The 22,386-nt window shown below is 64.1% G+C and overlaps 1 protein-coding gene and 1 pseudogene across 1 annotated transcript; one reads left to right on the forward strand and one right to left on the reverse strand.

Moving 5' to 3' along the window:
* Window positions 1-780: 780 nt before the first annotated feature.
* Window positions 781-2,108, forward strand: LOC131510777 (3-galactosyl-N-acetylglucosaminide 4-alpha-L-fucosyltransferase FUT3-like; annotated as a pseudogene).
* Window positions 2,109-4,472: 2,364 nt separating this feature from the next.
* NRTN (neurturin) lies at window positions 4,473-18,803 on the reverse strand. The gene is made up of 3 exons (XM_058728314.1): window positions 18,370-18,803; window positions 7,655-7,830; window positions 4,473-5,039 (listed from the first exon to the last, which is right to left on the reverse strand). The coding sequence occupies exons 2-3, from the start codon at window positions 7,821-7,823 to the stop codon at window positions 4,615-4,617; spliced, it is 594 nt and encodes a 197-aa protein (XP_058584297.1). The 5' UTR covers window positions 7,824-7,830; window positions 18,370-18,803; the 3' UTR covers window positions 4,473-4,614.
* Between the last annotated feature and the right edge of the window lie 3,583 nt (window positions 18,804-22,386).

Raw genomic sequence — 22,386 nt, forward strand, 5'->3', positions numbered from 1 at the left:
GGGGCTGGGCTGCAGGAGGCTGCTGGGGCAGAGACAAGGTTCTAGATTTCTGCTCCAGCGGTTGGGGTCCGGGGTCTGCGGTCTGGGAGGACTTTGTGACCACAGGCGGGCACAGGAAGCATCTGGGAATGCAGGGACGCGGGCGGCACCACCCAGCACGGGACCAGAGGGGCTACCTTGGAGCACTACTGAAAGAAACACTGAGTAAATCCAACATCAGGTTCACACTGGCACCTCTAACCACTTCCTTTGCTCTCCCCACAAACCGGCCAGGCTCCCGTTCACGGCAGACCTCAGGACTGGCTGTTGCTTTGGCCAGGAGCCAGGAACGCCCTGTGCCCGAAGCTCTACTCTACCTGGTGAGCTCTCGCCTAACCTTCAAACCCAAGCCCTTCGTAGCCCTCCTGGACAGATCCCCGGGTTCAAGCCTCCACTCCAGGGCACTGGGGAAGAGGCTGGGACACTATGGGAAGGGCAGGGTCAAGGTGGGACCTGAGGGCCCCTGGGACCAATGCCACCTCCCTGGGGACCCCTCCCCACATAGGTTGTGCAGCCAGGTGGCTGGAGACACTGGGCTCAGGGCCAGGCGCTCTCTGCCGGGACACCAGCGATGCACTGTCTCCCTCTGAGTCACCTGGCCTCAGTTTCCTCAACCGCAGAATACAGCTAACAACAGTGCTCACGTACGTCACCTGGCTGACGCCTTGGTAACCCACGATTGTCTCCTTTGTTATCAACGATGCCGTCTCCACTCCCCCCTCCTCCCAGCTGCTCTGACCCATGGATGCACTCGGCTGGACCAAGACCCGATGGCCCTGGCAACAGGGTCTCCTCGGCTGCTGCAACTGTTTCTGGCTCTGTGCTTCTCCTCTTACCTGCGAGTGTCCCAGGACACGCCCTTGTGGTCCGCCAGGTCGGGGGCCGATGCGGCAGAAGCTCTCGACGCGGCTCCCAAGGGGTCCTCAGGGACGGTGTCCTGCCAGGGGGCGCCCTGCCCGACCCCCCCCCCGCCCCCCGGGTCCTCTGCCCGCCCGCCCCTGGTGCTCCTGCTGTGGACATGGCCATTCAACCACCCCGTGCCTCTGTCCCGCTGCTCGGAGCTGTGGCCGGGCACGGCCGGCTGCGGGCCGCAGCGCGTACCCTCAGGCGGACGCGGTGCTGGTGCGTCACCGCGAGGTCAGCTACGACCCGAGGAAGCAGCTCCCCACGGCCCCACGGCCGCCGGGCCAGCGCTGGGTCTGGGACAGCATGGAATGGCCCAGCCACTGCGCGCAACTGAAGGTCCCGGACGGATACTTCGACCTCACCATGTCCTACCGCAGAGACTCGGACATCCTCACACCCTATGGCTGGCGGGAGCCGTGGCCCGGCCAGCCGGCCTCCACGGTGGTCAACGTGTCGGCCAAGACGGAGCTGGTGGCCTGGGTGGTGTCCAACTGGAGGGAAGACTCAGAGGCTCACGTCCAAGTGGACGTGTATGGGCGCTGCCCACAAGCCGCTGCCGGAGAAGGCCATGGCCCAGCAGCTGTCCCGGCTTTCGAGAACTCCTTGCACCCCGACTACGTCACCGAGAAGCTGTGGCGGAATGCCCTAGAAGCCTGGGCCGTGCCCGTGGCGCTGGGCTCCAGCAGGAGCGACTACGAACAGTTCCTGCGCCCCGACGCCTTCATCCACGTCCACGACTTCCAGAGCGCCGAGGAACTGGGCCGGTACCTGCACGGGCTACTTCCGCTGGAGGGAGACGCTGTGGCCTCGCCCTGATGTTCTGCAAGGCCTGCCGGCGGCTGCAGCAGGACTCCGCCTACCAGACTGTGCCCAGCATAGCTGCCTGGTTCACGTGAGCTGGCCGGGCCGGGGCGGGGGCCGCCCCACACCACGCCCCTGGGGACACACCTGCCGGGACGCGGGTGGCCGGGGAGCTCGCTTAGCTGGGGCTTCACCCGCTGGCCACCTCTGCTGCCAGGAGACCGGCCCTGGCCACCCTACCTGCCAGGGGCCTCCCGCCCGGGGAGTCTCACCCACTTGCGAGGAGCCTCACCCGCTGGGGACCCCACCCCACGAAGGCACTCAGGCCCTGGGGAACCGGCCTGGGGGTCCCGCCCATTGGACGCGGTTACCCTGGCTGTTGTTAACCGCCTGTGGGGTGGCAGGTGGGCGATATTGTCACCAGTCTCCAGATGGGAATGTTCCCAGGAAAACCGAGGTCTTCTCCCTTCTTTTACAACAGCGGCTCTCACCCCAGGGTGGCTCTGCCCTCCAGGGCACACTCGGCCAGGTGCCGTGAGGCTTGTGGCTGTCACAGCTGGAGATGGGGCGATAGCCTCGAGTGGGTGGGGGGCCACGGATGCTGTGCAACAGCCTAGGGTGCCCAGGACGTCCCCCACAACCACGAATGGCCTGGTCCCGGATGTCAAAAGATGGAAAAGCCCCCAAGGTCAAGCCCATTAGGCAGTGGGGAGTGGGGACCAGGCTGCCTGAGGGTCACTGGGGGTTGGGGCTCTCCGGCGAAGGAGGGGGGAGGGGCGGGTGTGGTGCCGTGCGAGTAGTCGGGCGGGCTTGTGTGACATGTGGCGACCATGCGGGGCGGGGAGCGTGACCATTGGCATAAGTGTCCCCGCTGTGTGTGGGCGAAAGCCAGACCCCATGTGCTTTACAGATGAGCGGTGACCTTGAGGTGTCCCTCGTAGCGTGCAGTTTTGACCGGGACGACCGAACGCGTGTGCGTGGGCCGGGCATCTGTGTGTGATCTGCTCTGCCGAGCCCCATGTAGGTGCCCAGTCTCCGTGTGTGTGTGTGTGTGTGTGTGTGTGCACTACAGGGAACCTGGCCCCAGGGATCTGTGGGGGCCGCCGGGTATGTGTTCCAATTCTCTGGTGGTCTGGGCCAGCGCCCTGTGGTTGGGATTCTGGAACTGAGTGGGAGATGAGGAACCGAGGTGCCAGGACGTCCTGACAGGATGCACACACTCGCTCCTCCATCCACACACACACACACACACACACGGTCATCAGGCTTCAGGGGCCACAGACCTGGGCTCCAAGGTCGATTTTCCCACTATGGATCCTGGGCTGAGCACCTTCTGTCTCTGTGGCTCAAGGCCATCTGGGATGGGGAAACTGAGGCTTGGCTTCTGCTTCAAGCAGATAGGGACCCTGGCTGCTTCTCTGCCACGGCTGAGCTGAGTCAGCCCAAACTAACAGGAATCCACCACCCCAAACCTCAGAGCCAGAAGACTGCACGGGTGGGCGGGGACCCCATCCAGCCTCAGCTCTGAGACTTCCTTCCAGGCAGACCACCCATGGGCTGGGGCCTGGCTGCCCGCCCTGCCCACGGGGCCCCTGGCAGTCCTGCCCGTTAGCTGCCTTCAGTGTGGCCTGCTGCAGCTGGCGACCCGGGCAGCAGGGAACTAGGGATGTTCCTGCTGGGCTGGATGAACCTTCCTGGGGCACCTTCTGATTTGGTCCCTCCAGCTTCGGGATACGGGACTGGGTCTGGGAGGGACACGGTGTTAGAAGGTGGTCCTGCGCTCTGCTGTGCGGGAGAGGACAGGGCCCGTCTTGGGGAAGAGTGAAGGAGGGAAGGGGCTGTGCCCTAGGGAGCCTCGGTGGAGCTGGGGGTGAGGGAAGAGGAGAGGGCAGCACATCCTCAGGAAGGCTGTCTGGGGTAGGGAGGGGGCTGCCCCTCCAGAACCTCACTCGGAGGTGCAGGAGGCCACTGGTCCACGCCCTCTGGTCTAGGGTGCCAGTCTAGGGGCCCAGCACCCGCCCCCTGCCCTGCCCTCCTCCAAGCCTGGGACCCCCACCCCTCCCCACGGTCTGGGAACCCAACACCCTGGGGTGTCCCAGGCTTGCCAAGCATCAAGGTGACACCGCGGGCTTTTTCTGTCCTCCAAGGGGACACGATGTTAAATCCCCCCGGAGCTCCGGCCAGGGCTTTTATGGGCCCAGGACCTACGTCCCCCGGGACCCGCTCTGCCCCGGCAGGCGCCGGATTCGGGCTGGACAGGGCTGGCGCCCGCCCCAGACCTATCCCCACAGGGAGATGGGCAGCGCGCATGTATTTTTAGCTAGTGAAGGAGACAGTGCTCCGTTCCCTCCGGTGGGGGCCCACCGGCCTGAGGAGGCCCTTTAGGGGAGGGAGGCCGGGTCCACCTGGACCTCGGACTCGTCATCCGCCTTGGGCTCTCCCTTCCCACCCACAAGCTCGCCTGACGGGGCGGCGGACGAGGGACACGTCGGGGAAGGGGCACGGGGACCTGCAGGCGAGCGGGAAGGACGGTCCCGGCCGACGTCGCCCCCACTCGCCCCACTCGGCTCTTTGTCCCACGGGAGGAGGACCCTCTTGTCCACCTCCTTTCCCCCAAAGCCCACGGGATCCTCCCACCATCCAGCAGGTGGAGCCCGCCCCCGCCCCCCGCCCTCGGGTCCCTCGGAGAGGTGGGCACCCCCGGCACGCGGAATCACGACGCACGCTCCGCTTTCCACACTTTATCTGGAGCGGGTATTGGACAGTCCCGGGGCCTCGACGGCATCGTCTGCGCAGGGGCAGTCTGCGGCCGCGGGGCCTGCCCGGCGGGACGGTGGGCGCCGTCGCGCCGGCGCCGGTGAGGTAGGGTCAGACGCAGGCACACTCGCGCGCCGACAGCTCGTGAACCGTGTGGTAGCGGCTGTGCGCGTCCAGGAAGGACACCTCGTCCTCGTAGGCCGTCGGGCGGCAGCAGGGCTGCGCGCGCACCCGCTCCCGCCGAACCCGCCGCCGCTGGCGGAGCCGCCGCAGCCCCAGGTCGTAGACGCGCGCCGCCGCCTCGCAGGCGCCTGCGCAGTAGCGGAACAGCACCGTCTCGTCGGACGCGTAGCCCAAGCCCAGCTCGCTCACGCGCACCTCGAGCTCGCGCAGCCCGCACGGCCGCGTCCCCGACCGCGCACGCGCGCGCCGCCGCCGGGGCCCCGCCCGACGGCGCGGACGCGGGGGCCTTCCGACCCAGGGCGTCAGCTCGCTCAGCTCCACCGCGTCCGGGGCGCCCTGCAGCAGTGCGCGATCTGCGGGGACAAAGGGCTGCGTCAGCGGGTGGCTGGGGGAGCGCGCCGGACCCTCGCTGTTCCCCGGCAAAAACAGCCCCGCGCTGGGGCGCTGGCGCAGCTGCCGCATTCCCCCCACCCCCCCCACCCTCTCTGTGCACCCTGTCGCTAAGCACCGTTGCACTGGGACTTTTTCCCTTTCACAGGGCTGCTCCCTCCTCTTGGCAGGGAAGGAAGGGAGCACTCAGCTGGGGGGGGGGGGGAGGTATCCTGGGCCAAATCCCTGTCCCTGATTGGGTCCCCCGCTGGCCCCACCCCTATGCTGGGCTGTCCGGGGGAACCAGCACACCCTTTCTGACCGGTGTTGGGGAGCTCCACACCAGGCTTCAACCGCTCACCCTTGGTTGAGCTGTTAACGGGTCTCTACGTCACTCTTTGGGGCCCACCCCCAATTCCCCCCCCCCCCCGCTCCCGCCGCCCCGTTCCTCCTGTTCCACTGCGTGGTGGGACTCAGTTTCTCCATCCACAGTACTGGGTCAGAAGTTTGGGCTTCGGCACGAGCAGAGGAGCAGCAGGCCTGCATGTGAGGCCTTGCGCGTGGCACCACCTAATGTCACAGCCACCCCCGTGGTACAGGTAAGGAAATTGGGCATCCAACCCGACAGAGACTTGCCCAAGGCCACACTGCTAGCAGGTGGCAGAGACAGAGACAAGCCCAAACAGCCTTCTTCCCGCCTCCATCGTGTGCCCAAGTTTGGCCCCCATCCAGTCCTCTTCTCCCACGGTCGCCGGGAGGTGCCCTGAGTCACCGATTCCCAGGGCGCCGTAGCCTAAATTGATTTCCCAAGCGGCTGGGCCTGCCCCAGTACCCTGCAGCCTCAGGAGAGAAGTATAGACGTGGCAGGTGGTGCGGACTGTGGGACTGCAGGGAGGGGTTCCCAAGCCCTCCGCAGGTGGCATCGTACTTGCGGTTGGAAAGGAGATCCTGAGTTTAGCCCCCTAAGGGCCCCCAGGCCGGCACCCCCGGCTCCCAAAGAAATAGCTTACGGCGCGGCCCAAGTGGGAGAGTCTGCCACCATGGGGATGTCTGTTCCCACGGGGGGTGGGGGGGTGTCTCAGGAATCGAACCCTAGTTCTGCCAACTCAGGTGATGGCCCTGCTCCGGGCCTCGGTGGCCCCTTCTGCTCGAGGAGGCTCGTAGGGTCCCTGCTTTGGCTGAGGCTGGACAGTGGAAAGCGTGGATCCAGTGAGCATCATGTATCCAGTTCCTGAAGTCCAGGGCAGGACTGGGGTGGCTCTGGGGTCAGGTTCAGGCCTACCTCACTTAATGCTGCCTAAAATCGCACCATGTCGTGCCCAGCCCTAAGGGGTACATTTAGAGAGTTTTCCAGATAAAGCACAGACGCCCAGTTAAATTTGAATTTCAGATAAACAGTGAATAATCTCTTGGTGTTGCTGCCCTGCCTCCCTCCAGCAGGCCGGGCCACCGGCACAGGGGCTGGAACATAGGGGTGAGGTCGGCAGCAGCTTCTGCCCTTCCCCCTCCCACCGCCCCAACCGTGAAATGTCACCATCAGCGCATTGGTCTCGGGGCCTCACACTGGGGCTCTGAGGGGAGTCCGTGGTCACTCGCTTCCCTTAGGAGGGCTGTGCCCAGGGACGGGGTCCAGGGAGGAAATCACCGGCCCACGGACCGAGCCCCTTCCCGGTGCCTCAGATTTCACCATGGGTGTTGTGCCCTCAGGTTCTGGAACATTAGCGTTATGGGGCCTCATCCGGGGTCTCTGGGACCCGTGTCCTGGAAGGACTCTGACGCCGCAGGAAGCAGCGGCCAAGCGGCCGACGGAAGTGGGGCCCGTGCCGCCGGCTACCCTTGTCCATTGTGAGCACAAGAAAGGAGGATTGTGTGGGCCCACGGGGCCGGCGAGGACTTGCACGCAGGCGTGCCCGTCGCCCCACCCACAGGCCCGTTGCACGCGCCCAGGCGTACACCTCGGTCATCCGCGCGGCTCCGCGTGGACACGTGCGCGCGCGCGCACACAAGACGTGGGACCCATGCCCGGCCCATGCCTGGCAGGAGGGCAGAGGGCAGGTGCCTGGAAGGAGTGGGGAGTTGGGCCGTGGGGGCCAACTGGCCCCTCCGGGGGGGAGGCCGTATTTCAAGTCTGCGTCTCCCGCCTTCTAGTATGTCCACCTCTCCCAACTCCTGTCTCTTTGTCTGTGAGCCTTTATGCCTCTGTTTCTCTCCCCGGTTCTAGGTCTCTCGTGTCTCCCCCTCCGCTTGGTCTCTGTCCACCGGGCAGGTCAGTGGGGACTCGGGCGCAGCCTCCGTCTCTGCACACTCCCCGCTGTGCGGTGGGGGCCTCCGGGCCCGATGCCCAGGTCTAATCTCCATCTGGTCCCCTGGTCCCCTCGGGGCCAGAGCCTAATTCCTTATGACAGCTGAGCCAAGAGACCCCCCGCCACCCGGTTCTCAGCCACCACCCCCGCCCCCATGCCACCCCTTGCCAGGCCGCTGGGAAGACTGGCACCCCCTACACCCCATCTAAATAAGCCTCCGTGGCCCCCACCGGAAATTCCACCGTTGTGCCCGCCCCTGGATCCCGCCATCTGACCCGCGACGGGGAGGGGCTTACACTGGGCCAGACGGGCGATCCGGGCGTCCAGGGTGCGAGGTGGCCGGCGCAGTGGGGACAGCGCGGGTCCCAGGCGGTGGCTGAGGAGCAGGCCGTCCCGACACATCCAGATGGAGAGCACGGAGCTGCAGAGCACCGAGGCTAAGGCTGCCGCCTTCCAGCGCTGCATACTCGGCCTGCGGGCACGGGATGGGCAGCCACATGGCCTCCGTCCGTCTCTTCAGGCGACAAACGGGCACGGGGCACTGGGCCAGACACCGGGGACATGGTGGGGCCCCTGATTTCAAACCACTTCTGCTTAATGATCAGATATAACATAGAAATGATTCATCTAGGAGCCACTGAACAAGGTTGTGAAAAATGCTGCCAAGGAAAGGGGTGGGCGGGGTGCCAGGGGGGACGGGGGAACCACCCCCCACCTGGGGGGGGGGTCCCACAGTGCTCCCCTGAGGAGTGTGGAAAGCTGAGACTTGAATGATAGTAGGAGTTGGCCAGGCAGGAGAGTGGCATCGCAGGCGGGGGAACAGCCTGTGCAAAAGTCCTGAGGCTGCAGTGAGGTTGGCCAGTGCACCCAGGAGGCTGGGGTGAGTGGAGCCCAGAGAGCCTGGGGGAAGACTGGAAGGAGGGGAGGCCACTCCCAGCAGGGGGCACTGTGGGACCAGGGTGTGGTGGAGATTCGGTGATTTACAGCACATTCTAGGAGGCAGGATCCCTGGGGTTGAGACTGTTCTCACATAGTGAGGTCCTTGGGAGTGACTTCCTGTCCCTCTCTGAGCCCGGGTCTCCCCCCCCGCCCCCCCCCCGACACATAAACTGATGCCCAGAAGGGGCATCCGTGGACCACAGCTGCACTCGACCCACCCCCAGGCTTCGCACAAGCTGGTCCTTCCTCCCAGAATATTCTCTTCCCCTCCTCCTCCAACCCCCCCATTCCCCTCTCAGTCTCCGCCTGGAGGGCGCCTCCCCTTGGAAGCCTTCTGTGGCTGCTCATACTCCCCAGCCCCGGGCGGCGCAGGTGTGCACCCTCTGGGCCACCACAATGTCCTGAGCTCCCCCCCAACCCTCCCCGTTAGGGCACCGAAGACTCCCTGCTGGGATCGCCTAGGCGAGTCCGCCCTGAGTGCACACAGTAGGTGTTTCACGACGCATGCGCACCCCCCGCCCACCCGCGCCGGGACCTCTGCCGGCCGCTGGTTTACATTCCCAGCCTGGCCGTCTGGTGCCGGCCCGCGCGGGGCCTGGCGTCCGGCCCGGTGTAAACATTTGCACGGAGCGCTGAAAGCCGGGCTGGACGCGGGTCAGCAGCGCCTGTGCGCGGCTGTCGGGTGCCGGGCACCCCCGCGCGCGCACCTCGGGCCGCTAGTGCTGCTGGCCACTGCGCGCAGCCGGGATTTGCGGGAGATTTGCACCTCGGTCTTGCATGGGCGCCGCCCTGGGTGGTTAAGCGCAGGGCGTCTGGAACCGCCTCTCCCCGTCCCCACCCCCGCCCCCGCCCCGCGGAGGCACGGGCGCAGGACCTACAGCCGCCACCCAGCAGCAGGGGACATTAAGTAAGCGCCTGCTGTGTAGCAGATCCCGTGCTGAGCCCACGAAGGAGGCGCCATGATCGCCGTTTTACAGCTGGGGAAAATGAGGCCCAAAGCAGGTAGGGCCTTACCCAAGGGCACAGCTAGGAAAGCATCTGGGATTCGAACCCGGGGTCTTTGGCGGGACCCACACGCATGGGCTGTGCTGTGCTTGGGAGCGGATGCTGGGTCATCCTGAGGGCTTGCCGCTTTGGGGGTGTTTGGTAGGGCCGTTTGCGCGGCTGTCGGTGGTGTTGGTGGAGAATGAGCTTCCTCCCCCACAGGGGGCGTGCAAGCAATCTGGGGCCAGCCTGGAGATCAGAGGTCACAGGGCTGTGCCTGGCACGTGGGAGGAACAGCGGTGACCCATGTGGCTGGAACAGAGTGAGTGAGGGGGAGGGGAGTCCGGAGAGGGGCCCGGGGCGGGTCCTGCAGGGCGGCGGGGGCCGCGGGGAGAATATTTCATTGTCAAATTTGTACAGCAAGCGGGAGACACACACCCCCGCCCCCGAAGTTGTCAGGTGCCCACACGGCGCTCCTTTGCTCTAAAAGTGCCCCTGGTTTATGCTGGGTCCCCGTGGGCCTCACCTGGGCAAGGCCCTCTCTGGACGCCAGCACCCCGCCAGCTCTCACACCCACGTTTTGAGGCGGGGAGATGGGGGGTGCGTCAGTTTCCCTGTGAGGCTGAACGAGGCCCCTGCACGATGCCCGGCTCTAGTCCTCTGTTTCTGGTCAGGGCTTCCCTCAGGGTGGGGGTGAGGGGGTGGGACGCTGCCAGGCCCGATGGGACTCCGGCCCTGAGAAGGCCAGGCCACGGGAGCCCCTGGTGTCCTTGGAGCCACGGGACCCCCCAGAGTCCTGATGGGGGCCGGAAAGCAGAGCGCCGAGGCTGGAGGGGGCCAGTAGGCGCAGCTGATAAGCGGCTGCTAACAATAGGCCTTTCAGCGTGGGGGTCACCCAACTGGTTTGTCTCTGGCTGGGACCTGAGCCAGAGGGGTGCCGCGGGTGTGGCCGATGGCTCGGGGAGGGGCCGGTGTTCACCATCAGCCTCTCGGTGTCGTGGAGCCCCCGGACCTGGGGCCGTGCGCTCCCAGCACACGTGGGGGTCACACGCTCGGCCTTCTTGTCCTCGGAGGCACGCTTGGGTGTCCTCACTCCCATACACACCCAGACACGCCTGCCTGCGCCCACTGGGACTGGCTGTCCCTCGGCCACTCAAACACGGTCCCACTGATGCTCTGTGTTTTCACACTCACCCCCTCGAATCGATGGGCCTCACGCACTCGGGCGTTTCCACACACGTCAGGACTCGCACGACCACCCCAGCCCACTCACTCGCGTGGCTGTTCTCACATCCATATACAAAGACGACCACACTGATGGGCTGGGGCATTTTCACACACATCCAGCAACATTATTACACCCCCAGGCACGTTCACAAGTCTTCCTCAAGCAAGATGACACCGACGGACAAAAACGCGGTCAGTAACTCGGGTGTGTTCACACCCCCACCTGCAAACGTGGCGACACCCTCGGTTTTGAACACAGTCACCAGCTCAGCCCGTTACACGGCATGGATCACTACGGGGGTCACTCCGTCCCGCTACTCACGTGCTCGAACCCCCACCCCGGGGCATGTTGCCACCCACACCCCCACGCTCTGACAGCCACGCTCACACCGGCTTACACACTTGCACGCTTTCACACTTGTACGCCCTCACCCAGGATAGGCCGGCTTCGCTTGCACCCGATCCGGGGAGCTGTCACACCCCCGAGCGCTCACACTCCCAGCCACTCGGGTGTTCTTAGCCTCTTGCACCCTTGGGGGCTCCCACACCAGCATTTTCAGACTCTCCCGAAAGACACACGTCGTCTCCGGCATGCTGCACGGAGAACGGGCACGGCCGCACATGCACGCACTGGGACCTCTGTGCGCCCAGGGACACATACCTGCAGGCTCATGGGTGTCCAGCCGCGTGTGCATCCTGGCCTGGGGCCTCACTGGGGCCGCCCGTGCTTGCTCCTGCCACTCCCACACCCCGGCCACACACTCACACTCACGGGGGCACACGTGTGAACACCCCGCTGGTGTTGCCAGGCGGTCAGCTCTGGACGTTCTGGGGGCAAGCGAGCGGCATAGACGCGGAGTGCCGTGAGTTAGGTGAGCGGAAGGGAGGCTGCTGACCCAGGAGGGAGCTGCCCTGTCCTGACGACTGGTACACGGCCCTGGTCCACGCAGCTCGGGTGCCTCCCACGCTGCCCAGACGGGGCCTGGCCAGCGGTCTCTTCTCAACCTTCAGAAAATATCCCGACCCTGGAGAGTCCTCACTGCCCAGGGACGGGAGCGTTCTTAGGGGCCGTGACAGTCCGAACTTCGCCATTGGGATCAAGGAGGACTTCCACATCTAGCCGGAGGCCACAACGTGCCCAGGGCCGGGAGGAGACTCAGAGAGGGGTGATGAGTAACCCAAAGTCACACAGCCAGACAGGCGCTTCCGATCACCCAAGGAACAGCTGGGGTGAGGGTGTGGGCATGTGGGTGTTTCTAGCAGCTTCCGTGCTAGTGCCAAGAATCCCGCTCATTATCCTGGTGCCCAGGGAACGCCCTGAGGCTCCACCTTTCCATGGAGCTTCCCAGGAGACGCAGGCCAGGCATATGTGTTCCTAAGATCAACAGCCTCCTTCCTGCAGAACTCCTGGCCTCGGGGAGGTACCTGCTTCAGGCTCATTCCCAGGGAGAGGAAGGCTGGCAGGGGACCCTTCCCTCCGTCCACTCATCTCTGTAGTCCCAGGGAGGCCTAGAAGCGGGGCCGGCCTGCATCTGGCAAACTCCTACTCATCCCTCAGAGCCCTGGCTCCCACATGCCCTCCTCTGGGAAGCCACCCCTGCTTCCCCTCTCGGATCCCCAGCCGTGGGTCCCTCCCTCTTACCCAGTCCTGCTGGCATAGCGTCTGGGTCCACAGCTGTCTTCTCTGGATTGGGGGGTTTGGGAAGGACAGCCTGGGCCGGGTCCTTTCAAGGCAAGGGCAGGCAGGCTTCAGTATTTCTATTCCAGCTCTGCAGTCTCCATAGTTTTGCTCACAGGGTGCCTCCCTCCGCGTCCAGCCTTGTCCTTCTCCACCTCACCCCTGGACACATCCCCGACCTTCCAAGGGGGGGGGCATCTCCCCGAAAGGGGCCACTCCGCACCCAGAACACTAGCGAGGACCCAGGGGAGCCTGACCGGTGGCTGCTGGGACCGTCGTCACTGCCCACGGGCCGAGCGGCCACGAGGACGGACGTGTGGGCGGCCCGCACGTATGGGTGAGCTTGTGAGAAGAGGCTTGCAGATCCGGGGTTCTAGATTCTAGACTCTAGACGGGCTGATTTCCGATCCCTGCTCTGCCTCCTCCCTGCCGGATGCCATGGGGCCAGTTGCTGCCGCTCTGAGCCTCAGTTTCCCCATCCGAGACACCCTCCCACATTTGGAGGGCCATCTAATTCAGTGAAGTCCCGCAGGCCCAGCCGATGGCAGCAGGCTGGGCCGCAGACAGCGTGCTGGCACGCTTCCTCCCTCCGCGCTGACAGCTCCAGAGCCGGTGGCCGGGCCCGTTTCTAGGGCAGCCCGGCTCCTCTCCGTCCCCCTAGATGGCTCCTGGAGGTCCCACTGATGGGGAAACTGAGGTCCCAGCAGGGGCAGGACTTAGGTTCTCTCAAGGCAGGACTCAATGGTCCTGCAAAACAAGAAACAAATTCCGCAGCCCACAAAAATGTGCCCCCTCCCTGGGAGGCCCCAGGGCCCAGCCCCGCCCCTTGGTGGAGGTGGGGAAGCCAGGGCAGCCGCGAGCCGGCGACACACATCTGGGGGTAAACCAGGAACATCTGGCTAGCACAGCTGGTTCCGATGCTGCGTCTGCAGGGGCTGGGGGCCAGCCTGTGGGGCGGCCTCATGGGGGGGTGCAGTCACAAACACCCCCCAGCCAACCTTCCACGCCCAGCCGGAGGTGGGGGCCTGGCCTCTCTGCTTCCCCCAAGCCAGAAGCTCTCTGCTGCCTGATTGCTAGAACGATCGCTGGCTCCCTGCTACTCTGAGAATCAAGTCTGAGCTTCTGAGCTTGACTTAAGGGGCTCCGGGTCTGTCTTCACCCCAGCGAAGCCAATGGATGTATAGACAGAGTGACTTCTGGGGACACCTGTGCTGGTGGAGAATAGGTAACACCAGCACTAGTGAACAACCCTACCGCTGTTGATTTTTTTTTTAATGTTTTAAAAATGTTTATTTATTTCTGAGAGAGAGAGTGCGAGCGGGAAGGGAGAGAGAATCCCAAGAAGGCTCTGAGCTGTCAGCACAGAGCCCGATGGAAGGCTCGAACTGAGGAACTGAGAGATCATGACCTGAGCCAAAGTTGGACGCTTAACCGACTGAGCCACCAGGCGCCCCCTCTTTCTTTTTCTTTTCATTTATTTATTTTATTGTATTGTATTCATTCATTCGTTCATTCATTGAGCGAGTGAGCGAGCATGAGTGGGGGAGGGGCAGAGAGAGAGAGGGAGAGAGAATCCCAAGCAGGCTCCACATTCTGCTGGAGCCCCAGCTGGGACTGGATCTCAACCGTGGTGAGATCATGACCCGAGTGGATATCAAGAGTCGGAGGCCTAACCCGCAGAGCCGCCCAGGCGCCCCCTACTGGCGCTGTTCTAAGCACTTTCCTCATAGTAACTCAGTGAGGTATGGACTTTTTTCTCTCCATTTCATAGTTGGGAAAACCGAGGTCCAAAGAAGTGAAGGCATCGGCTCAAGATCAAGCAGAGTGTAAGGGGCCAAGCTGAGATCTGAACACAGATGGTCAGGCAAACTCCTCCTCATCCCTCAAAGTCCCAGCCCCGATGCCCCCTCCACACTCTTCCTCACTGTACCGTATGACCTCTCTAATAACAACAATAACAACATCAACGCCCTGCCACGTTGGCTGTTATGTTAATTTAGTGCCAAACACTGTGCTAAGTGCTCTCCACGTGCTTAATTGTGCCCACAGACCTTGGAAAAGATGTTGGTATTTCCCACACGGGGAAGCTGAGGAGCAGGGACATAGAGCACCTTGCTCAAGGTGACGCAGCAAATCAGTGGCTGAGCTGAGGTTGAACTTAGGTCTGACTCTGAACTTGTTCTCTCGAACGCCTCCACGGTCCCCGGGACCTGGGTAGCAGGGGTAATGCTGAGGGGCAGGGGGGCAGTGGGAGGGCATGACAGGTCCTGCTGTTTGGGAGAAGGTGGGGCTGAAATCCACAGGAGTAAGAGGCTTTGGCAAAGACACGCAGCACCGCAGAAATAGCGAGTCAGGTGCCCACACGGCAGCAAACCCAGTGTGCCGGGCTGAGCTCTGCCCCCAACACGCCACATCAGCACTTACTGAGTGCCTACTGTGTGTGGCACCCGGCGGAGAACGCGGGCTGACCAAGGCTAACCTGGGCCGCACCCCTGCCACACTCCTCCCCATCCAATCAGGGAGGGGGGTCACAAGTGAGAAATAAACAAGGTAATTGAGATGCTGGCGGTTCCAAGAACAAAACGAAACAAGGCGAAGCTACAGTGACTGGAGGGGGGGGGGGGGGTGGGGGGGCTTTAGGTGGAGTGGGCAAGGGGGGCTTCTCAGAGGAGGCGGCATTGGCGCTGAGACCAAGTGGAGACTTGGAGCGAGTGTTCTAGGTGGAGGAGCTGCAGGAGCAAAGGATCACGGAAGCAGGGCCAGGCCCGTTGAGGGCGACCAGTGTGAGGAGCGGAGGGAGTCGGGGGACGGTGTGGGGAGATGAGGGCGGGGAGACGATGGGGCCGTGTGACCTGCGGGACCGGGGCTCGGTTCCCCACCGGTGCCTGGAGTCCTCTTCCAGAACCTGCGGCTACGCAGGTGTCTTCTCGGGGAGGCCGGGCTGGGGAGCCTGTGCGATGCGGCCGCCAGCTTTTCAGACCCGCCACTTCCGGCCCCGCCCTCTGCGTGCGGCTGACCTGTAAAATTCCCACGTTGACCATACCAGACTGGCCAGGCTGGCCCGGGGCTGGCCTTGCAGGCGTCCGGGGTGGGCAGGAGGGGGCTCCCTGGGGTGGGATAACAGGATCAGCCTGATTAGGCCTGGCACGGCTGAGCAGCTGGTGTGGGGCCCGGAGGGTGGCACAAGGGACGTGGGTCCTCTGCAAGCAGCCAGGACGGTGCCACTCCAAGCTGGCCATTAGACAGAAGGGGGACCAGAGGCACAGATCTCAGGCGTGACTCAAACCCTAACGCTGATTTCCTGGGAACCAGGGCACCTGAGTCCCCAGAGTTCAAATCCTGCTTCAGGTCCCCAACACACTGAGCTTCTGAGCCTCAGATGGTGCCCTCTCTCTAGGCCTCGGTTTCCCCAACTGGGAAGTGAGACCCACCTGTGGCAGGCGGGAGCCCCTTGTCTGATTTCTCCCGGCAACAGCCCGAACCCCGGTTTCCCTTGGATTTGAAGGGAAGATCATTCTGCTCCTGGATACCTTTGCTGAAGTGCAAGTGTGGCTGTTACCTCCCCTGAAAGTAACCTCCCAAAGGTGTCCGGGGACAGTAATGGTGTGGCTGTTGGTGGCAGGGCTCCTGGGCCTCCTCCTTCAAGGAAGACAGACTTAGACTCAGGGTAGACCCAGAGCGAGGAGCAAAGGGTGTACCTCAGGATAGGGGGATCAAGGGTGACTTCCTGGAAGAGGGGCATTGGGGCTGGGGCTGTGAAGGATGAGCAGGAGTTTTCTAAGTGGGAAAAGAAGGGGAATTCCAAGAAGCAGGAATTGCACACGCAAAGATCTGGCTGGCTGGTTCATCGGGAGCCTCTCATCCCCCCCCAGCCCCCACCCCCAGGTGTATCAGGCACCAGGCTTGTCTGATCCTGTGCTTCAACCCAGCACACAGTAGCTCGATGCTTGGGAGATACGTGGAGCACGAAGGAACGATCCCCTGGCTAGCCCAGCCTGAGTTTCCTCAGCTGTGAACTGGGGAGAACCAGCCTCCTCCTGGGCCTGCCCAGTGCTTCCTTGGTGCTCACTAAGCAGAGTGAAGACCCCATCTTCCCTCCATCTCCCCACGTGGGCCTCCCCGCAGAGGCCCAGACTCCCTGCTCCACCTTGGGGACCAGGAAGGGTGCATCTGCAGAGGAATCTATAGCCTCAGCAAAGAAGGCTGGGCCCAGTGATGCCAGAGGCATCAAAGGCCCATTCCTCCCTCCTCTGTGTTTCCAGCCCTAGCCTCCAGGAATCCGTCCTTGAATGCCCCAGCCCAGTTCTCCCTGTGCCAACCTTTCAGAACAGCCTCTCCCTCCCACACTCACCTAGACACCCTGGATTTTCCGAAACCGGTAGTGCCATTTTCTGCCTCCAGATCTTTGCACGTGCAGTTCCTCCTACCTGGGATGCCCTTTCTTTTCCCACTTGGAAAACTCCTACTTATCCTGCACAGCCCCAGCCCCAGTGCCCCTCTTCCAGGAAGTTTCCCTTGATCCTCCTATCCTGAAGGAGACCCTTTGCTCCTCCCTCTGGGCTCCACCCTGGGTCTACGTCTGTCTTCCTCGAAGGACGAGGCCCAGGAGCCCTGACACCAACAGTCAGCCACACCGTCACCCTCCAACAAACATTTGTGGGAACAATCTCTGGATTGTGTCCTTGTGCCTGGCCGGAAACTCGTTTCTTCTCCTGCCCCAGACTCTTGAAAGCTATATCCTCTGCTCCTTTCCCAAAAACTGAGGCCTGAAACCTAAGGGGACAAGCACTGATGGCAGAATTTCAGCCAGTGTGCCCTGCCACGGAGGGGGGTGTTTCCTTTTCTTCCCTGTACCCCTAGAATTAGCTCTTTGCAGCTCGTCACTGGGAGTGGTCTATAAAGCCCGGGGTTGGGAGTGGGGGCCTTCAGAACCCTGAACCTCAGGAATCCTAGGATGAAGGGAATGGGGAGGGGTGTCCAAAAGGCCCCAAGGCAAGGGGTTAGGGTGGGGGTAAACTGGTAAAGCTGGGAGTCGTCCCTCCACTGACATCCGCCTAGACCAGTCACGCCCCATTGGGGCTTCCTCGGCCTGGGGCACTTGAAGACAGACAAAGAGTGTCATGGAACACAGAGGGGAGGATGTCGGGCAGAGAAAGGGCAGGGCGGGCAGGCAGGAGTGAGGAAAGTCAGGGGTCTGGCCTCCAGCAACCCCCCCCCCCCCCGCCTCCCAGGACCCTGGCCCTGCTCCCCAGATCCAGGCTGGGGTCCCAGACTTGCAGGTCACCACAGGCCCGCTGAGCCCAGCAAGTGACGACACCACAATGCATGCTGTTTCTTGGGGGAGAGGGTAGTGGCGCGCCAACCCCTGGAAGTGGCCGTTTCCTTCTCCAGTCCCGCCCCAAATCCACCCACTGTCTGCAGCCACTTCTGCCTAATGACTTCTAGCCCACAAACTGCACCTTCTGGGAGAACTGTGAGACTATCCTGAGCAAGAAATGCCTTTTCTAAAAAGCAAGGAAGGCACGGCCCCCTCTCCTTCAAATCCAGGCTTTGCCCTTAAGGGACTACCCTCCCCCCCCCCGCCCCCCCCAAATAAGGGTTTCGCGCCCTCTTGTGGCTGAACAGGCGGCTCCAGGAGCCGAGAGCGCCGGGCCCTTACCGGAGGACACCGTGTCCCCGGAGGCGGCGGCGGCTGGAACGCACCACTGACAGATGTTTACTTCTGCGGGCAGCTGGGCCGCGACGGCAGCTCCCCGGCTGGGGTCTGCGGATCCGAATGCCCGCCCCCCACAGCCCCGTGCACACCACAAGGCAGCGCGGCTGTCTGGGTCTCGCTCTCCTAGAGGCTGGGGAGAGGATTCGGCTGCCCCCGCTTCAACCCCTGTTCAGACGCACGCTTGGGGGTCCAAGGAGGCGGAGGCGCTCTCGTCCCGTCGGACAAGGACCCTGGCCAGATCCTGGCTTGGAGAGGCACCTAAGATCGCCCTGCCCACCTCTCCCCCCCGCCGTGCGCGGACCTGTCGCCCCCTTGACCCCACATTCATACACATACCGGTTCATGGCTGGAGGAGGGAAGCCACCGGTCTATCCCGAGCCCCAGTAAGCTCCCAAACCTCCGTCCAGGGGGCCGGTCCCCCCTCCCACCACCGGTGCCCTGCGGGTCCCCCGCCTGCCCCTGCTTACCTGCTCGGGGTGCCCGACTACCCGTCAGTGGTGGCCGCGCCTGCCGCCCGCGCCGGCCCCAGCCCCTGCCCCTGCCGCCGCGACCGCCATCCGGGCCGCCTGGGCCCGCGGCGCCCGGGGGGGCCCGGGCCGGAGGGGGCGGCCGCGGAGGGGACGCGGCGCGGGCCGGCCCATGGGGCCCCCCCCCCCGGGCTCGATCAGCCGCGGGCTGCGGCCATCCCGGCCGGGCTGGGGCTGGGGCTGGGGGTGCCCTGGACGGCCCGAGGCTCCGAGAGCGCTGGGTGCGGGGGCGCACGGACGGCACGGGCGGCCTGGGCGCGCGGCGCTGGGCTCTGGGGCTGCGGCGCGAGGGGCCGGGGCGCTCGGAGCGGCTCCACCGCGCGCTCTCCCGCCGCCTCCGCCGCTCCCGCCGCGGACGGCTTGGCCGGCGCGGGGCCGGGGGCGGGGCCGGGGGCGGGGCCAGGGGCGGTGGCTCGGGTTTCCCGGGACGGGAGCCGCCCCCGCCTAAGGGGGGGGGGGGCGGGAGGAGCGCAGGTGGCTGGGGTGCAGAGGTGAAGGTGATCTCCTGGGGCCCCGGAGACAACGGCGGCGCCCCTCTGGGAAAGCCGGGGCCCCAAGACGTCCCCACAAGGGCCCCCTTCTGGGAAAGGAGGTACAGCGCCCCCGACGCCAGTACCCGCGGCTTTCAGCGCCCCACGCTCGGTTGAGGATCTGGCTTTACTGCCAGGCTCCCAGGTCCTGCCTGGTTCCCTTCCGGAAGGCAGGGCCCCAAGATGTACCCTCACCAAGGAAGCCCTTGAAGGAAACTCCCAGAGTAGCTGCCCCCTAATTAGCCGTTTTCCACCCCTACTCCAGAGACCCCGACGGCGCATCTTCCATGAATCTGGGTCCCCAAGAAGCACCCCGCCCCCAGATCCCCCGCCAGGGAATTAAGAGTTACAGCACTACCCAAGACGGCGGTGACAGCGGCCCACGATCTCCTCCCACCCCACTGATGATTGTGGGGTCCTCCCAGTCCTGCCCCGGGTCCTCTTTCCAGAAAGCTGAAGAAGCCCCCCCCCCCAACCATGACAAAGCCGTTCTAAGGAACTAAGACCTAAAGTTTTTCCCCGAGACAGTAATCGATACCCTAAGACCGATGATACCCGCAGCCACAGAGCCCCTCCTCAAGTGGCCGTTCTCCCCGTTCTGACCTCAGACCCCTGCGGGGGGATCCCTTTCCCACCCCAGGCGCTCCACGGCGCTCTCCTGGGAATCAAGACCCCGTGCTGCCCCTCCCACCTGCGAGCCCAAACCCACCGCGCCCCCTCCTCGACGGCTCCGCTTTCCTAAAGCGCCCCCTGGCGGCGCCAGCCGACTCAGGGCGGTGGGTGAAGAGGAGGGGTGGGCGGGGCTGGAACCTCCGTGGCCCCGCCCCACCCCGGCCTAGTTACCGAAAAACACCCGCCCTCGGCCCCCGCATAGGGCTTTTTCCCGCGCGGTCCCGGCCGCCTCCCGCGTTCCTTGGGCCGGGTGTTCTGGTTTCTCTCTACTGCCGCCCGATTTCTTGGGGCCTCCTCACTCTGGCCCAGGCCGCCTGCGTTCCTCTGATGCCAGCAACCCTGGGGTTTATATGGGCGTTAGACCTTCCTAGGACCCGCCGCACACACACACCCTCCCCCCACCCCGCCCTCAACACACACACGCGTGCACGCACGCACACCCCCCAAAGGGCTTGTACAAGTTGCATCACTACGCGGTGATGGGGGGACGCTCAGGCAGCCTCACCCCCTGTACTGGGGCTCATGGCGGCGTAGGATGTCTGGGTGTGGGCTCAACGAGCAGGAGTCTGCCGGGGTGTGAGCGTGTGGGTAGAGTGGGGGCATAAGAACGAGCAGGTATGAGAGAAGTGGCGGCATCGGGTCCGCCCGGTCCTGGTCCAGGATGGAAAAGACAGGTGTCTGCTCCCCGCGGCCTTGGGCCGATACCGCTTGTACGTGCCTCAGTTTCCCCATCTGTAACACGGGGTATTATCAGTAGATCCTCGTAGGGTTGTAGTAAAGACTGAGTAAACGTGAGTAACCATGCCTTGCTGGTGGTGAGTGGTGCCCGAGCGCCTGCCATTATTTTTTTTTAAATTTTTTTTTTAACGTTTATTTATTTTTGAGACAGAGAGAGACAGAGCGCGAACAGGGGAGGAGCAGAGAGAGAGGGAGACACGGAATCTGAAACAGGCTCCAGGCTCTGAGCTGTCAGCACAGAGCCTGACACGGGGCTCGAACCCACGAACCGTGTGAGATCGTGACCTGAGCCGACGTCGGATGCTTCACCGACCGAGCCACGGAGGCGCTCCAAGCGCCTGCCATTCCTGTCGTCACCGTGTGCAGTGACACGCACACCCTGGCCTGGAGACAGAGGTATGGCACCCATGACCATTCACACGGAGACCCACCCCAGATCTTTGATCCAGGCAGGGTCACGCCCAGGGCCATCCTTGTTCTCACACTCCTGGGACACCCTCATGAGAACAGCGCTGGCCGCAGTCACCCAAGTCCTTGCCTGAGGACAGGTCCGGGCACACACACAGGTGTCCTCACTTCGCCTCCAGCCGGACACTTATACACATGGACACAAAGCTCACACTGCTCCCTGACACACGCACGCACACACATACACACACACACACACGCACACACCGTTCCCAGTGGAGACACAGACACAGGTAGCTCACTGGCCCTCGAAGTGGCTCCTTGATTGCTCGTGCATATTTACACGCCACCCGGCACCAATACATACAACACGCACGGACACACGCGTGGGCGTGGCGTGTGACCCACTCCACACCCACTGCGGGTACGCGTGGCCGCACGGACACAACTCGCTCCCCCGCGGTGTGCACGCACACAGCCCTCGGGGGTACTCTTCACCCAATAACTCACGACACACGCACCACCCCGAGTGTGCGGTCGCCACCCCACAGCCACCCCCACATGCGCGCGCGCGCACACACACGCCGGGCCAGTCTGGGAGGCGTCGCCCCTCGGCGCACATGCAGCTCAGCCAGGAGCCCACCCCCGCCCCACAGCCACCGTTAAGCTGTCACCAGCTGCCCCTTGGCCACCTCCCGCTCGCCCCGCGCTGCCTGTCGCCCCCTCCCCGCCGTGGCGGGGGCCATGGGGGTGGGGGCGTGCAGACACCTGGGGCGCAGGACACACACATGTGCCCAGCATGTGGACGCTCGTAAAATGGTCGCCATGGCAACAGCAACTTGAAAGATTCGCCTCTTCCTCCGGGGTGGGCAGGGGCAGGGGCTCCCGGCGGAGGCCACGGTGGGTGGGGCGGGACGGAGGCAGGAGGTGGGACACCGGGACGCCCTCGGAGACCCCGTCCCACTCAGGCCCCCAGGAAGCCTGTTCTGCCCGGGGCCAGCGCCACGGGGCCACAGGAGACGCAGGTGCACTCCCTCCTGTCGCCCTCACACACCAGCGCGTCGCCTCACACAACCCTGCACCCCTGGCCGCTCTGTGGCACCAACCCACACACTCTGTTACCCCTTGGCCAGGCGGTGACAGACACGCCGTCACGCTGGCTGACTCACACGGCAGCTGGGAACTGGGGCGCCGTGGGCGCGCCCTCCCTCCGGCCCCCACCCCCCTCAAAGGAGCTGTCTGGGCCCGGCTGCCCGGGAGGCCAAGGGGATAGCACGGGTATTTACGACGCTTTATTTTTAAACCCTCCTTCTCCCAGACCGTGGCTGCTGTGGAGCGGGGGTGGGTGGAACCGAGCCTCGAGCGTCGCCTGCATCTAGTGCAGGGGACTGCGGTCTCCCCAGCACACGGAGAGGCGCAGGGAATCCGAGGCTCAGTGAGGAGCAGGGGGCACTCGGCCCCTGCGGTGACACGAGCCTGCTGACCCCAGGGTCAAGGCCGAGGTGGGGGGGTGGGACAGCACAGGTGCACCCGGAACCCAGCTCTGCCACCTGCCTGGCCTCCGTGGTGTTTGCCTGGGAATCAGTTCCACGCACTCACTGCCTCCTAG

The sequence above is a fragment of the Neofelis nebulosa genome, chromosome 4 (genome assembly GCF_028018385.1).
Source record: "Neofelis nebulosa isolate mNeoNeb1 chromosome 4, mNeoNeb1.pri, whole genome shotgun sequence".
In the NCBI taxonomy this organism is placed as follows: Eukaryota; Metazoa; Chordata; class Mammalia; order Carnivora; family Felidae; genus Neofelis; species Neofelis nebulosa.

What these genes read in the sequence shown, in the direction of transcription:
- NRTN (XM_058728314.1), bottom strand. Translation starts at nt 7,823, where the DNA reads ATGCAGCGCTGGAAGGCGGCAGCCTTAGCCTCGGTGCTCTGCAGCTCC. An exon ending in GATCGCCCGTCTGGCCCAGT is followed by an intron (nt 5,040 to 7,654) that starts GTAAGCCCCTCC and finishes TTGTCCCCGCAG; the next exon opens with ATCGCGCACTGCTGCAGGGC.